At 39.7% G+C, this 14839-nt stretch overlaps 2 protein-coding genes across 2 annotated transcripts in view; both read left to right on the top strand.

The window, feature by feature from the left end:
* Positions 1-1670: 1670 nt before the first annotated feature.
* rpl32 (ribosomal protein L32) lies at positions 1671-5379 on the top strand. The gene is made up of 4 exons (XM_034696539.1): positions 1671-1801; positions 2465-2565; positions 2678-2859; positions 5219-5379. The coding sequence occupies exons 2-4, from the start codon at positions 2470-2472 to the stop codon at positions 5346-5348; spliced, it is 408 nt and encodes a 135-aa protein (XP_034552430.1). The 5' UTR covers positions 1671-1801; positions 2465-2469; the 3' UTR covers positions 5349-5379.
* Positions 5380-7659: 2280 nt separating this feature from the next.
* LOC117821352 (glutamate receptor-interacting protein 2-like) overlaps positions 7660-14839 on the top strand; it is a 47150-nt gene continuing 39970 nt past the window's right edge. Inside the window, exon 1 of the mRNA XM_034695556.1 lies at positions 7660-7935. Within this exon, the coding sequence (XP_034551447.1) occupies positions 7758-7935 (178 nt within the window). The 5' untranslated portion in view covers positions 7660-7757. The remainder of the gene's footprint in view (positions 7936-14839) is intronic.

The raw sequence follows: 14839 nt of genomic DNA, 5'->3' as shown, positions 1-14839 counted from the left end.
CACATCACCAAAACAGCCTTCTTCCACCTTAAAAATATCGCCCGTCTCCGTCCATCTCTCTCCTTCTCAACCGCTGAAACCCTGATCCTTGACATTATCACTTCCAGACTCTACTATCATTTTTAATACGGCCTGTAATTACTGCTGTTTAATCTAAATTCCATTGTAACATTGTATATATCTAAATTGTATGCTAGCTTTATTTATCTATTTTTATTTTTACTTATCTTATTTTATTCTATTTTACTTATTGAAACTTCTTCTTGATTGTACTTATGTCTGGGTTGCTGTAACAACTGAATTTCCCCCCAGGGGGATCAATAAAGTAATATCTTATCTTATCTTATCTTATCTTATCTTATCTAATCTTATCTTATCTTACTGCAATAGCATCTTCTACGGCCTTCCTTCAAAACAACTCAATAAACTACAATATATCCAGAGCTCTGCCACCCGCCTGCTCACCCACTCCCGTGACCACATCATCCCTGTCCTCCAAAACCTCCACTGGCTCCCTTATCCCTCTGGAAATCTCTCCCCCCACACATCCGTGCTTCTGACTCACTTCATTCATTTAAGAAACAGTTAAAAACGTACCTTTTCAAACAGGCATTCCCCACACATTAATTATTCCACCTCTTCCCTTGTCGTCTGCTTGTCTTATATGTCTTTATTGTATTTATTTATTGTCTCTCTTGTAAAGCGTCTTTGAGTTATTGAAAAGCGCTATATAAAACTTAGGTATTATTATTATTATTATTATTATTATTATTATTATTATTATTATTATCATCAAACAATGCACACACTTTAAAATCCTCCTCCTCACCCACAAAGCCCTCCATAACCAGGGCCCCTCCTACCTCACTGACCTGCTCCACCACCATACCCCCTCCTGTGACCTCTGATCCTCCAACGCCCACCTCCTCTCCCTACCGCCTGACACCAAGCACCGAACCTGGTGGACAGAGCTTTCTCTGTCGCCCACCCCTACCCTCAGTAACGCCTTACCGCTAAACATTTGGAACTGCCCCAACCTATCCACCTTCAAATCACTCACCAAAACCCACCTATTTAGAACTGCCTTTGATGTATGATTGCTTTTAAATGTATTTTATTCATGTTTTTATTATTCTGTTGTTTTATATGATGTTTTATCCATTGTGCAGCGTCCTTGAGTTTTTAGAAAAGTGCTTTATAAATAAAATGTATTATTTTTATTATTATTATTATTATTATTATTATTATTATTATTATTGTTATTATTATTATTGTTATTATTATTATTGTTATTATTGTGTGGAAAATTTTACAGTAAAGTTGTTTTGCATGGAAGTTATCTGTAGCCTGCATAGTTTTTATAGTGCCACAAAGTTTTTCAGGTGAGGGAACATTCAAAATAGTGATCTCACTGTCAATGTTTACAATGCCAAATGAAATTATAATCAATATTTCAGAATAATTCCCACCAATAGAGTATATACGTTGGTGGGATGTGTAAGTTTGAATTATTCTGATCCAAATCTTATCTTATATCTGCTACCAGTGACTGCTCCTTGATAAAAACGAGTTACCCCTGGTCTAAAAAATAAATATAAATATAACAATGATTCAAAGAGCCAGTCTTTTGAACAGCTCTTTGAAAGGAACGGCTCCTCAAGATCCGGTTCCCTTTCAGAGAGCCATAAATCCCATCTCTAACTCAGAAAAATACACTACCCATAATCCTTTGCAACTCCTGCGGAAGTCCTTTTCTTTCCTTCCGCCATCGCCGAGGTCCCTTTTGGATTTACATCGGCGGGTGAGTTCACAGAATCTATGTTAATCCTCACTAATTGTGGGGCAATATGACAATTTTGACGTATATTATCACGCTAAAATGTTCAAACAATTCATAGATGACAAAATGTATCCTTATATTATGTTATATCGACCTTAATATGTCGTTCAAGGAGCGAAGTGCCGGCGCTAGCATTCCTTGAAATTGCTGCAAAGCCTGTTGAACAGATTGTGATTAAAAATAACATACAGCTGTGGCCAAAATGACTCAAATGTAATATATTTACTTCTGCTTAACCTTAGTGTCAAAGCTGGGATCATGAAAGGCAGAAGTATGGATTGCTAACTAGCTAAACATTTTAACTGTACCATGTAAGCTAGCTTGCTGATGTTGGTTACACGTTTACCTTGGTGCTCGCAACACAGAAGTTCACGTGTTGACTGAATGGTGTTATTAGTTACAGTTACAGCTATACTATTATAATTGAATCATCAAGTTGTTTTTTTGTTAATTGTTGGGATCTTAACCCTTGGTATATAGGCTATGCTAATGTTTCATGCGTGGTTTCCCTGCTGTTTGTAACTTTAGCATTGCGCACCTTGTAGGACACCACATGTAATGCACTGCTACTACACTGAAGTTGATATAATCATGTTTAATTGTGTGCAACCTTTCTGTCCTCAGTCACCATGGCAGCCCTCAGGCCCCTCACTAAGCCCAAGATTGTCAAAAAGAGAACCAAGAAGTTCATCCGTCATCAGTCTGACAGATATGTGAAGATTGCGGTAAGTGTCTGTAACATGAACTAAGACATGCTCACAAGGGGTACATCTCATTTTCATATGCCATGATCGAACTGTAATTAATAAATCTGTCAATTTTGTTTATATCCAACAGAAAAACTGGCGTAAGCCCAGAGGTATTGACAACAGGGTCCGCAGGCGGTTCAAGGGACAGATGCTGATGCCCAACATCGGTTATGGTAGCAACAAGAAGACCAAGTACATGCTGCCCTCCGGTTTCAAGAAGTTCCTGGTACACAATGTCAAGGAGCTTGAGGTTCTGATGATGAGCAACAAGTAAGTTGCTTGAATACGCCGTCCAAAAATGTGAATTGCTTAACCTTCACACCACAGTTTCAATCTTTCATAGGGTTTTGTCAATTTTTATTTATTTATTTAACTAGGAGAAAACCACATTGGGATTAAAAATCTCTTTTACAAGTGTGTCCTGTTCAAGATCAGCAGCAGCACATTCAAGCAAAGTTGCAGACAAACAGTTATAAAGCATTAGAACACATAACATATCATGGGTTTCAGAAAACAAAAGTCATCAGTCAAATCATGTACAACATTACATTTGCAGAGATTAGTTGGAATTGGAATTATTAGTGCAAGTGATTGGCTTTAGCTTTCCAAAAGAATTCCTAAAATAACTGACTGGCCAAACATATTGACTGATAGAGGCAATATGTGTTAAATTTGTTGGTCTTACTGGTTTTCCAAATGATTATTTTTGTGCATTGAGCACTGTGAAATCAATCAATCTTTATGTTAAGCACCAAATCACAACAAACGCTATCTCAAGTCAAGTTCTACAAACATAGCAGGTCTAGACTGTATTCCATGTTAAATTAACAACAAAAACTCAACATTAAGTCAGGATAAGACTCAGTCTTATCTTTAATTAATCCAAAATGAGCATGGCACCTTGCAGTCTTTAGCTAGTTACAGCGGAGAGGAAAAACTTCCTGTTAACAGGCAGAAACCTCAAGCAGAACCAGACTCATGTTAGACAGACATCTGCTTCAACCGAGTAAAATCCTTTCACAAATATTAAATCACAACCTGAAGGCTAATAAGGTAGCAACTGTTGTCGGAACAAGCTTTAAATATATATATTTTATATTATTTCACATTATTGGAAAGGCTTATTGACCCTAATGTGACAAATACCAGTGTTAGTTAAAACCACAAACTTTGTGCACAATGTCCAACATGTTTCATATGAAATATACTGACTGCATGACTGACAGACAACCTAGTCCAGATTAATTTCCTCATCCAGATTTGTCTCCTCACCTATTGAATCAGAAAAAGTAGCCACCAGTGTTTTAAGGAGGGTTGTTTATGATGTGCAATCAATAGAGTGGAAATTGCCAGCTGATGTTGCATTTGGTATAATATTTTGTCACATATTGTTACTTATAAGATAAGGTAAGATAGTCAAGATAACATTCCAAATGTGCCTGGTGTTATCAGGCATGCAACCAGTTACCAAGATCACTTCTTGGACATCAAAGTCCAGGAATCTCCCCAACTTAGTCACAATTAGTGATTTATATGTAAACTGCTGTAATCTGGATATTACATTTCTGAAGCGATAACTTGTAGTACATCCTTGTCAAAACTTTGTTTTGGAGATTTGAAATTCCTGTCAAGTAAGCCCAAAAAATAAACAAGTTATTAGAATCCCAAATGCTGCACTTACATCATACTATTATGTCAGTGAAGGAGAAGGTGAGATTCTCAGCATCTTGTCATGGCTATGATCTCCTGTTTTGCATCCTTTCTCTTTTGGAAAGGTTTAGTCAGTCTTTAATTGAGTCTCACAAGTGTAAACTAGGTAAAGTTACTATAGATAAAGCAGCAGTTTGATAATGTATGATTATTGACAACATCGATACTGAGCTTGGATGATGCTTAAGTTCAATTATTTATAGCAACAGTCTATAGTTTGGATTGTCTTGGTTTTTTTCTGGAAACTCTGATCCAGTGTGATTGTACTTCATCATAGTACACCTGATTATTAGTTTTCTTCATCCATGGTTTGTCATGATAAACAAAGCTTATTTGACTTTTGACCTGGCCAAACAAGTTATCTTGTGACATTACCTCAGACATGAAGTGGATAAACTAGAAAAGTATTTTCTGGTTGTCAGTTGCTTGCCTACATTATGTTAGAAGTTGATTTATGCAGCAAAACTATTCTTAATCTGCATTTAAAAATCAATTCCATTTTCCTAGTTGGACCACAGGAGATTCATAAATTATAAAAAATGGGCTACAAGAGACCAAAGCTGTTGTTTTTACAGTTAATTTAACAAAGTGACTCGGTGCATGTTAAATATGACAGATAAACATGGAGCAGCGCTTTAGCTCAGTTGGTAGAGCAGGTGTTGACCTCCCCACTGCAGCCTTTCTATGCATGACTACCTCACTTTCTTCTCCCCTCCGTTCCCGTCCCTCTCCAGCCGCCGATTCCAATAAAGCCAAAATACTAAAATATTTTCTAAATGTTCTGACTTCCTTGCAAGTGTGAATTCAGTCAATTATTCAAATACTCTTTGAATAGAAACCTCATTAAACGTCAGCTTAAAGTGTTATTAACGTTTTAGTGACATGTCATTAATCCTGCCTCTTCCCTCCTTCTCTGCAGGACTCACTGCGCTGAGATCGCCCACAACGTCTCCTCAAAAAACAGGAAGGTGATCGTGGAGAGAGCAGCTCAGTTGGCTATCAAGATCACCAATCCCAACGCCAGGCTCAGGAGTGAGGAGAACGAATAAACTGGTTCTAAATAAACACTTTATAATGGAATCTGACTTGAGTCCCTTTTCTTCACCTCGGTGCTTGTTGTGTTGTTGCAGAGGTTTAAAACATGAACTAGATATACACATCTGAAAATGGAGTTTAGAAACCATTATATTTTGAAGGTGGGAGGTTTGTTTTACCTCAAGTTGTGGTAGGAAATGTGGCAATTTGGTCAAACCTGAAATGTAGTAATTGGTTTGGCATGATAGGTTAAATGAAAATGTTATTAAATATTCTGACCTTCAGCTTAGACCACGTTAATTGGATAGGACATCCAATGAATTACTGACTATTGGAGAGTAGATGTGTCAGTTTCAAGAGAATGTTTGACATGTGGAACCTGCATCTTTATATGGATTGCTGCATTTCTTATTGAATTTAAAGAAATCTGATTTAAAAACAACTATAAACAGCATTTAATTTGTATTTCAATGCAACATCAAATAGGGCACTATTTCCAAATTGAGCATGCTCCTTGGGCCATCAAAGGTACTAGCTGCCTCAATCTTTAGACAAAAAAATTGATGGTTGCATCTTGATACACAAAATCATTTAGTAGCAGCCCTTATTTATAGAGTTGAAGTTTCAAACCGCTTCACAGAAATGTTTGTTTTCCAACATTAAACCATGTTTTATTTCTGTGACATTTCAGTCAGTATCTCCAGTGAGGGAAATCTTAATTTTCAGATGGTAATTGTTTATGTAAATGTATCAGCATGACCATGGAGTTATAAATGGGTAGTTCATTTTGGGCATGAGACTAAAGAGAATACAGCTATTTTCACTGGGTGCACAGGCTTCAAAGCAGTACAGAAGAGCTCTCGCACATGAGTTGGCGTCTCCACCGATGGCTACAGAGCTGAGTGTATTCTTGGTCGGGTAAATGGGGGTTTTTCCTCAGCACCTTCCAGATGACTTCATATCAGAACAGAGCAAAAAGGGCAGAGGCCCTGAAGAGGGGAAGGTTGTTGACTTGGGTTACAAATGAAGTAGACCACAGAATTTTGCATGAACACAGCTTAACTCCCATGTTTCATTTAGAGTTGCTTTTAAAACAGGACATGCTTTTACAGACGGCAAGAACTGTTGCTGTTAAAACATGTCTTACACTTTTTTTTTAACCCTCCTGTTATGTTGTGGGTCAAATTGACCCCTTTTAAAGTCTATTTTAGGCAATATGTCTTCTAAACCAGCTAAATGCAGCATAATAATCTGGGCAGCATGTGGCAGAAGAGGTGTCTCGTGTTAATTTATCAACATCACTTCATAATAAAAAAGATCAAAATGTAAAATAAAATAAACAAAAATCAATGTCATGTAAAACTATTGTGTTTATATTTAGGGCTTTCCCATGTACATTAAAAAAAAGTTTTAACATGAATTTAAATGAAAAAGGAGTGAGTTATCCTCATTGAACCATTATCTGTGAGAATTAAAGAACACCAATGGACCAAATCTTGATTTAAATGGTTAGTAATGGAGTTAAAAATTTGATTAAAAAAAATGTGCATTGGGATTTTTTGGTGTTCTGACACTTCAAATTGACCCAGGAACATTATTGCTGTTCCAGAGAAACGAACATAACAGGAGGGTTAAACTACAATTTCTTGAAGTTGCTTGAATGAGAAGCAGCGTTGTTTATTTTAACGTTTTGTAAGAGAAATGCATTTACGCCATAATTGTATTCTCATTTTTATGATTATATATGTATAATATAAAGGAATTTTATTTTGTAAACACTGTTAAAGACAAAAATAGAGTAAGCCTAAGAGGGTTCATAGAATTCTACTTAAATACCTTGAGCCTGTTTGGAGTCTTCAGCATGACAAATTCAACCATGTTTTAGGGCTAATGGCAAGGATACAGTTTGGCATTACTTATAAGTCATGTCTAGACAAGCCCCTGATGTAATATCAGCAGATGAAATCAAATATTATCGTATGTTGATCCCGACCAGCATGGATTGTATATTTTGTTTTGGACATTCAGAGTCGGCTCCCTGCAGAGAAAGTTTCCATTGCATTCTGGCAGACAAGCTGTGCCCCACAGCCCTGAGCCCTCTGCCATCTGTTCCTGAAAAACTGACATTACCAAAGATTCAAAAACATAACATTTATTTATCCAGTCAGCTTGTAGCTGGAAACTAAATGAAAACAGTCACAAGTGTTGGATCTTAATCTTTACTTTTCTTTTCTTTTTTTTAGAAACCTGCACCTGTTTGGGAAGTTGTTTGGATAGAGACTCACCTCAGAGGACTGGAAGTTCTCCAGAGTGGGAGGAGAACATACAAACAGCAGGACAGGCAGAGACAGCAACATCTCAGAGATACTGAGAGTCTCAGGAAGAGGAACAGCTTTCATTTTTTTCTAGTCACTAGTAAGAAAATGAACATGTCAGCCAGGGTTGTATTTGGAAAGGGGCGACTCGCTCCCAAGCAGGTTGCCTACGCTTTCCCTCAGACAGATTCCCTGAGGAAAGGCAGCCGGTCTGCAGGAGGGAAGAGGAGGATGTTCTCTTTTTCTATCAGATGTCGTCTGGGCATCATCAGGGGGAGAACCAAAGGTAAAACCAACAGGAAAGCTATGGCGCATTTTAAGAACTGTGAAAGTAATCATCTTATGCTTTTGGTGATGCAGACTTGGGACAAAGTGATTCATTTGATCATTTTTGCAGACAGAAAATAAGAGTTTTGTTGCAGACAAAATTGCTTTACTGGAACAAATAAATCTGAGTTTAATTACTCCATCTATCATCAAATTACATTAATACTCATAATTTTTAAAAACTAGGAGAAAAACTGGAGTGTGTTCCCATGCTGGCTGTCAAAAGTAGCTCTTTTGGTCTGAAATCTTACGTTTTTAATCAACCTTATATGTGAGCACTGATTTATGAGTATGTGTGACACATCCTTAACTTCTGGTTCTTTTTCATGTCAGATTTTGATCTGCGCTGGCTGACAACTTAATTCCCTATTTTTGCTTTCCAGTCACTAATGTGACAGTTGCAACTGAATGTAATCACCATGAGATGGCAGTGTGGTCAGTTTGATAGAGGGACAGGTTCAGATTTAGGGCATTCTGTTATAAAAGCTTATTATTCCATTCCATATGATTACAATGAAGGTCTTTTGAAGAAGAATATTGATGAAACATTGGAATAAATCCCAAAGCAGCATAATGCTTAGCACAGTCACAAATCAGTCTCTTTGAAATTCCATAATTCAGCAGTTTCTCCATCATTTGTGCAAGTTTGCACGCCAAGGTCACTGTGCAAAGTCTGCTGTCTTGATCTAATCATTACATTATCTCTGACTCTGCATCGAAAATCTTGATTTAGGAAGTGCAGAAGAGTCCATTTTTACTATACCCGACATCTTTTCCCAGTGTTTTTTATCAGTTCAATGCACCGCTCCGTCTCCCACGTCTCTTTATTCTGTCTGAAATTAATTAGTCTCGCTCTGAAAGACTATGCTCGCACACATTGTAAATAGGGTATTAAGGACAAAAGTCTCTGAGGAAATTATCTACCCTGAAGAGCATTGTGTCCGCTGAAGCAGCTGACTAATTAGGCTCCATGGAACAGCAGGTTGAAATATGAAAATGTCTGTTTGACACCACTGTATACACATGTCAAATAAGCAGTCAAAGGAACAGAGGCTGTAATTCCAAGTTGTGGGTTTCTGAATTCCCTGTCCGCTATTTCTCTGTTTATTTAGTCTGAGTGCTTCAATTTGTCCTCAGTGACCAAAACAAATGAGGCAGAAAAGGCTTAAAGGGGGCGTCAGTGAGGCTGGAGGAGGCCGTCTGTTGTTGTTGGTTGTGGTGCTGGTGGCAGGCAGTGGGGATCAGGAAGTGTCAGGGGTTAAAGTTTGAGTGCAAGACAAATGGTCAGACAGGTGTGTGGTGATGGGTCAGACATCACACCCTTTTAGAGCCTCTGTGTTTGGGTGCTTTCACATTCCTGAGGGAGACACATGAGATGACAGGCCTCGTTTTTCTGTCACGAGATTCAATTGTTAATTTTTGCTCCAGTGTGCTCACCTTGGTTTTTTTTTTTCACATGATTTCCGTGAGATGAGAGAAAGAATCTGTCATTATAATCTCGAGGCATGACTCTTTCTGTATATCAATATCAGCATGCTCTCAAACAGGCAGCTGTTCTGTACAGGAATTCAGCATATGCATTCTCCATTCTGTGCTCATGTGTGTGTGTGTGCCTGTGTGTGTGAGAGAGATACTAGCACTGTGTAGATATGAGCTGTGTAGAGCGGGTGCAGTCTCTTATGTGAGAAAAACGTGACACTGGTCAGGGCTCAGTCTGACAATGAAAGTGCAGGTGGTGTTAATTGTGCCGGGAGTTGAGTGTGTGCAGTTTTGTCGTGTCTAATTCCAGTGTGTGTCTGAGAGTGTGGGTGGGATTGAGGCTGTGCAGAAAAGGGGTGTTTGACTTGGTGAGAAATGGATAAAGAGTGTGTGCTTGCATGTGTGTGTGTGCTGGGGGAGGGAGCGACTCTCGTGTGTGCCTGCCTCACTGAACCCCTCTGGCAAAGGGAGAGAGAAAGGGAGAGAAGGAGAGGGAGGGAGGGAGGGAGGGAGGGAGGGAGGGAGGGAGAGAGAGAGAGAGAGAGAGAGAGAGAGAGAGAGAGAGAGAGAGAGGGAGGGAGGGAGAGCAGACACACTCACTCCAGCTCTGTAAGGGAGAGAGAAGGGTTATATGTGAGCTCATGTGAGCGTATAAACGGGGGATGATAAACCCCTCTGGAAAAGGACGAATGATTAGTAAGAATAGCTCAAAAATGGAACCACAGCAGGATGGCAAGAAAAGGACATGAATCTTAGCTCTCTCTGCTTTGGATTTGAAAGACACTCAGAGCTTTGTAGATTTTGATTTTTTTAGCATTGAGATTATGATTTGACATATTTTTGTCAACAAGTTCAAGTAGACAGTCGCCCTCTGGAGCCTTGATTCTCTTGGGCTTTTACAAACACGGGGCAAGGGTTAAGGAAATGTTTTGCAAAGGAAGGGAGAAAAGAAGATGGTGTTTTATCTGAGCAGCTGAGTCTCTAGGGTCGAGTACTCTCACCTCGGCGTGGTGGGAACCTCAGCTCTCTGCCCACTACTACAAATCAGCAAAGGTTACTTCCAGAGGGGGGCTGCACTGTGTAAACTACAGCCATGCTGTGTGGTCTGAGGAGAGATGCCAAGAACAGCATTGGTAAGAGCTTCACACTTTGATCTTTGCAGCTATGTGTGGTATTTATGTCAGAAGGGGGTTCAGTGATCACCAAGATCAATTAGTCGGCTGTAAAGAGTGGATTATGTCTTCAAATGTGTGGTTCATGTGAGGGGCAGCCTCTTCCACTGGAAAATATTCTATAATCTGCGATTCACACAGCGTAAATGCAGATTAAAATGCTTATGCTATGACTGTGTTTGAGATTGAAATGCTTCTGGAGCTCCACATACCGTCATGCCATGTGTAACTGGGGCAGATTTAGCAACATTAACTGGGTCTTGCAGGACCCAGTTTATAAATAAAGTTTCACATCTGAAAATAGCGTAATGATTTCATTGTCATTGTCAGTTCCATCCTCATATCTAACCTACATTCTGATTGGTTCTGAAGGGGATTGCATTCAGGGCCCTGAATTTAATAAGGAGTTAATTAACTCACCAAATATTCATGAAGAAGCACAGGACTTTATTTTAGTCAGTGCTCCAAGGTCCTTTAGATAAAGCTCATCTGCCAAACCTATTCCTTGATCCCTTAACTACCCTCCTCAGAGCATGGATTGTCTTTTCCCTACAACAGTTGTTACATCGTTGGGGCTGTTTATTAATCAGCTGCATCCTGACTTGAATTCTTGCCATTAGGGTGAATGACGGTTATTTTAAGCTAGAGGAGGATGACTTGAAGGTACAGTAGTGCTCAGTCACGTGCAGAGCATGGGGTCTGCGTTACCCAGAGCTAACGCTGCCTTTTGACTGCAATGACAGCTGCTGGACTGTCAAAGGCCCTCAGGGGCCCACGAAGTTATAAGGCTTTTGTCCAGATAAATGTGTTTGTGATGTGTCACTCACGTTGTGTTTGTGCCTTACAGCGCCAGGAGGGGATATTTGTGCAAGGATGTGTGTTAATTGGTGTGAAATGCCATATTATGCATAACTTATGTTTGCTATATACATTGCGGTTAAAGTACAAAGTTAAGATACTTCTGTACCGAAGGTCTGAATAATACAGCTCTGTCTGTGCACAAGGAGGCTGAATTGTATGTTCTCCTTGTGTTCGGGGCCCAATGGTTTCAGGTCAGAGGAGGTTCGACAAAGACTCTGTGCCTCTCAGCTGTCTAAAGGCTTCATCTTCAGTCATGCAGATGTGGAAATATGATGTGGACAGAGAGAAGGCAGTAGATTTGATGCCCTTAGAGCACTGGATTCCCCCAGTTCAGTCTTTACAAATTAGCACATTTTAAAGACAGATTGAACTGGGGGAATGGGGAATGTCATTATGTGTTAAATTGATAAACTACCAGGCCTGGGCTGATACCGCTTAAATGGTGACAGGTTTACTTTCTGAACTAAAAAACATGTGGAAGTGATCCCTACTTTAGTTGACAGAGGGTTATCTAAGTACAATAGTGCAACATGAATGACATTCATAGTAGACAGTAGATACATCTAATTATTCTCTGTGTTATTTTCCCTAGGTAGATATTATAAGCCCTTGTTTTTGGAGATGTACACAGAAGGTGTTCTAAAATGTTACCATGGAGTCAGTGTGTGTTTCTATTTCTGGTATATTAACATTATCAAAAAATCGAATCAACTAAAAGTAGTTTCAATTTACAATTAATCACTCCATGCACGTATCACCAAAGATGGATTTCTCTGGCACTGAAGAAAACATAAAAACATGAATCACCTCTGGCAAGTGGAGTTAATGAGCGTCTTTTTAAAATGCTGGATTAGGATTGATCAACATTAGGATAAAATCAAATACTGAATCAAAATTAAACAGTTTTAGAATATAGGTTGTTTGGAGAAACAAGGCTTTGATCAGACTCTGTACAGCGGTCACTAAAGACTTGAGTTCAAGATGCCAGCAAGGTGAGGCACAAACATGGCCCCCAGGTAATCAGGTAACATGGGATCAGAGTGCTATTTTCAAGGAAGCAAATAAATAAGAGGACTTTTCGTCTCTCAATCAGAAGGTCAGGTGTTCGATCCCAGGTCCTGTTGACCACATGCCTTGGACATGACACTTAAGCCAGAACTGCCCCTGATGGCTGTGCCATCCGTGTGTGACTGTGATTGGGTAATAGTTATGGGCTCTTTACACAGCTGCCTCTGTCATCAGTGTACAAATGTGGTGTGAATGGGTCAATGTGACGTGTAAGTAAAAGTGTTAGTTCAAAATTTTTAGCCAAGACTCCAGTGGGAAGAAGCTAGAAGATTCCACTCCAAGAGCTCAGCCAGGACTCAAACCCACAACCATCTTTGGGTAAGGCAGAAGTGCTAACCCTCTGACACGCCAACATGCAGTGCTTACATGTTTGGATTCATTTACTGTCCACTGAACTCTGGCAGTTCAAAATCTGTGGTCCACACTTCAGGAAAAGAAGCTCTAGAGTATGAAGCCCTGACTTTGACTTGAATCAAGAACTATATGACTGTGAGGGAGCAGTGCTAACCCCTAACTCAACACCAGCTTACTTACTTTAATGTTTAAAGCTAGGGTTGGTAGTCACAGAAAACTAGCATGAATTTGAATGTAGCATTTCCTCAGGACTCAGTCTAACCCCTCCCCCCTCTCCCCTCGGAGCTCCTCCAAAATGACGCCCCCGCCCGCTCACATGCACGAGCGCTGCTGATTCGCGAACATATGATCTTGACTGATTCAAAACTGCTCCTCAGCACATCGTTTGTGTTTTGCACTACGTCAACTCATGTCTCACTCAGTGGTAAGAAAACACCAAAAAATTATCATAGTGAAAGTTAAAAACACAAACAAACATGAAATGTACACGCAGGAGGCGGGCAGAACGGCAGGACGGGATTTGATTGGTTTCATAATTTGGTTCCTGGTGGCAGGGATTTGTTGGTGTTTTCCCAGGTTCACTCCTGCTGTAGATAGCGGCTTTTTTTCTCTCTTTTTTAAGAACACATTATGTATTGATTGCCATCAGGACATAAAGATCATATTACCCAGTTTAACACAAAGTGTATCTAAATCTGACTACCAACCCCAACTTTAAATGTCCACTCTACTAGTTGAACAACTGTGGTCGAAACCTGTGGATTTGATTAAAAACTAGAAATTGAACCATGGATCCTTTCGCTAACAGGTAGCAGTGTTAACCACAACACCATCAGCTGCCTTGCAGTGTTTGCTTGTAAGGGTTTTATTTACTTCCCACGTCAACCAGTACATCCAAATCTGTGCTTATCTCCACACTAACGCCCTGACATGTACTTTTGTCTTATTTAGATTTATTTACTGTCCAGTTCACTTTAGCACTCTGGCTGTTCAAAATTTGTGGTGGACACTCAGTGGGAAAAGCCTGAACACAAAAGCCTGAGCTGTGATTTGAACCCTGTACCTTGTTTGTAAGTAAGCAGTGCAAGCCACCACGCCAACACACACATTCAACATTACCTGGTTTACTGGTTTAGGTTTATAAAGTGTCTGCTTCACTCTGGAAGTTTTGCGATGCACACTTTGGTGAAAGAAAGCCAGAACACTGTTACTCCACACTATAAGGCTCCGGACAGGATTTGAACCCTGAGCCCTCCTGTTATGAGATTATATTGTTACCACCACACTGACCGCTGCTTTACAGTGTTAACTTGTTTGGATTTATTTACTGTTCACTTCACTCTTGGTCCACAACCAAGAGGCGCAAGCCAGAGCACTCTTACTTGAAATGAGATGGACACAGCTGAGATCTGAGCCCTGAGTACGCATGCAATGAGTCAGCTGTGCTAACCACCACACTAACAGCTGCCTCGCAGTGCCTACTTGTCAGGGTTTACATTCTACCCAGTTCACTCAAAATCATGATACACACTTAAAGAGAAAAAAAAAAACAAGAACACTCTCACTGCACCCTGAATTAGAATTCTGAACCCTCTTGTTAGGAGGCACACTAATGTGCTGCGTTGCAGTGTTCACATATTTAGGTTTATTCACTCCCGTTAGTGATGAAATCCTATGGCCAAGACTCTACCACCTTGACGTGCTTATTTGTAAGGGTTTGTTTATTGTTAGGTGTACTGTAGTGGTTCAATATCTGTGGTGCATACTCCAGTGGGAGAAAACTTCACACACTAGCTCCAAAATGGTAAGGGTGGTCTCAATTTTAACAATGTTAACCTTTGCACTACTTGTGAGTGCAACAGCAGTGATATCATTTGAATCTTGGGATTGCAATGAGTCTATTCATCAAAAAATGTACCCTAGCTCACA

This window comes from Notolabrus celidotus, chromosome 11, assembly GCF_009762535.1.
Source record: "Notolabrus celidotus isolate fNotCel1 chromosome 11, fNotCel1.pri, whole genome shotgun sequence".
NCBI classification, from domain to species: Eukaryota; Metazoa; Chordata; class Actinopteri; order Labriformes; family Labridae; genus Notolabrus; species Notolabrus celidotus.
This window is presented reverse-complemented; position numbering and strand designations above follow the sequence as displayed.

What these genes read in the sequence shown, in the direction of transcription:
- rpl32 (XM_034696539.1), top strand. Translation starts at nt 2,470, where the DNA reads ATGGCAGCCCTCAGGCCCCTCACTAAGCCCAAGATTGTCAAAAAGAGA. An exon ending in ACAGATATGTGAAGATTGCG is followed by an intron (nt 2,566 to 2,677) that starts GTAAGTGTCTGT and finishes TATATCCAACAG; the next exon opens with AAAAACTGGCGTAAGCCCAG. An exon ending in GTTCTGATGATGAGCAACAA is followed by an intron (nt 2,860 to 5,218) that starts GTAAGTTGCTTG and finishes CCTTCTCTGCAG; the next exon opens with GACTCACTGCGCTGAGATCG.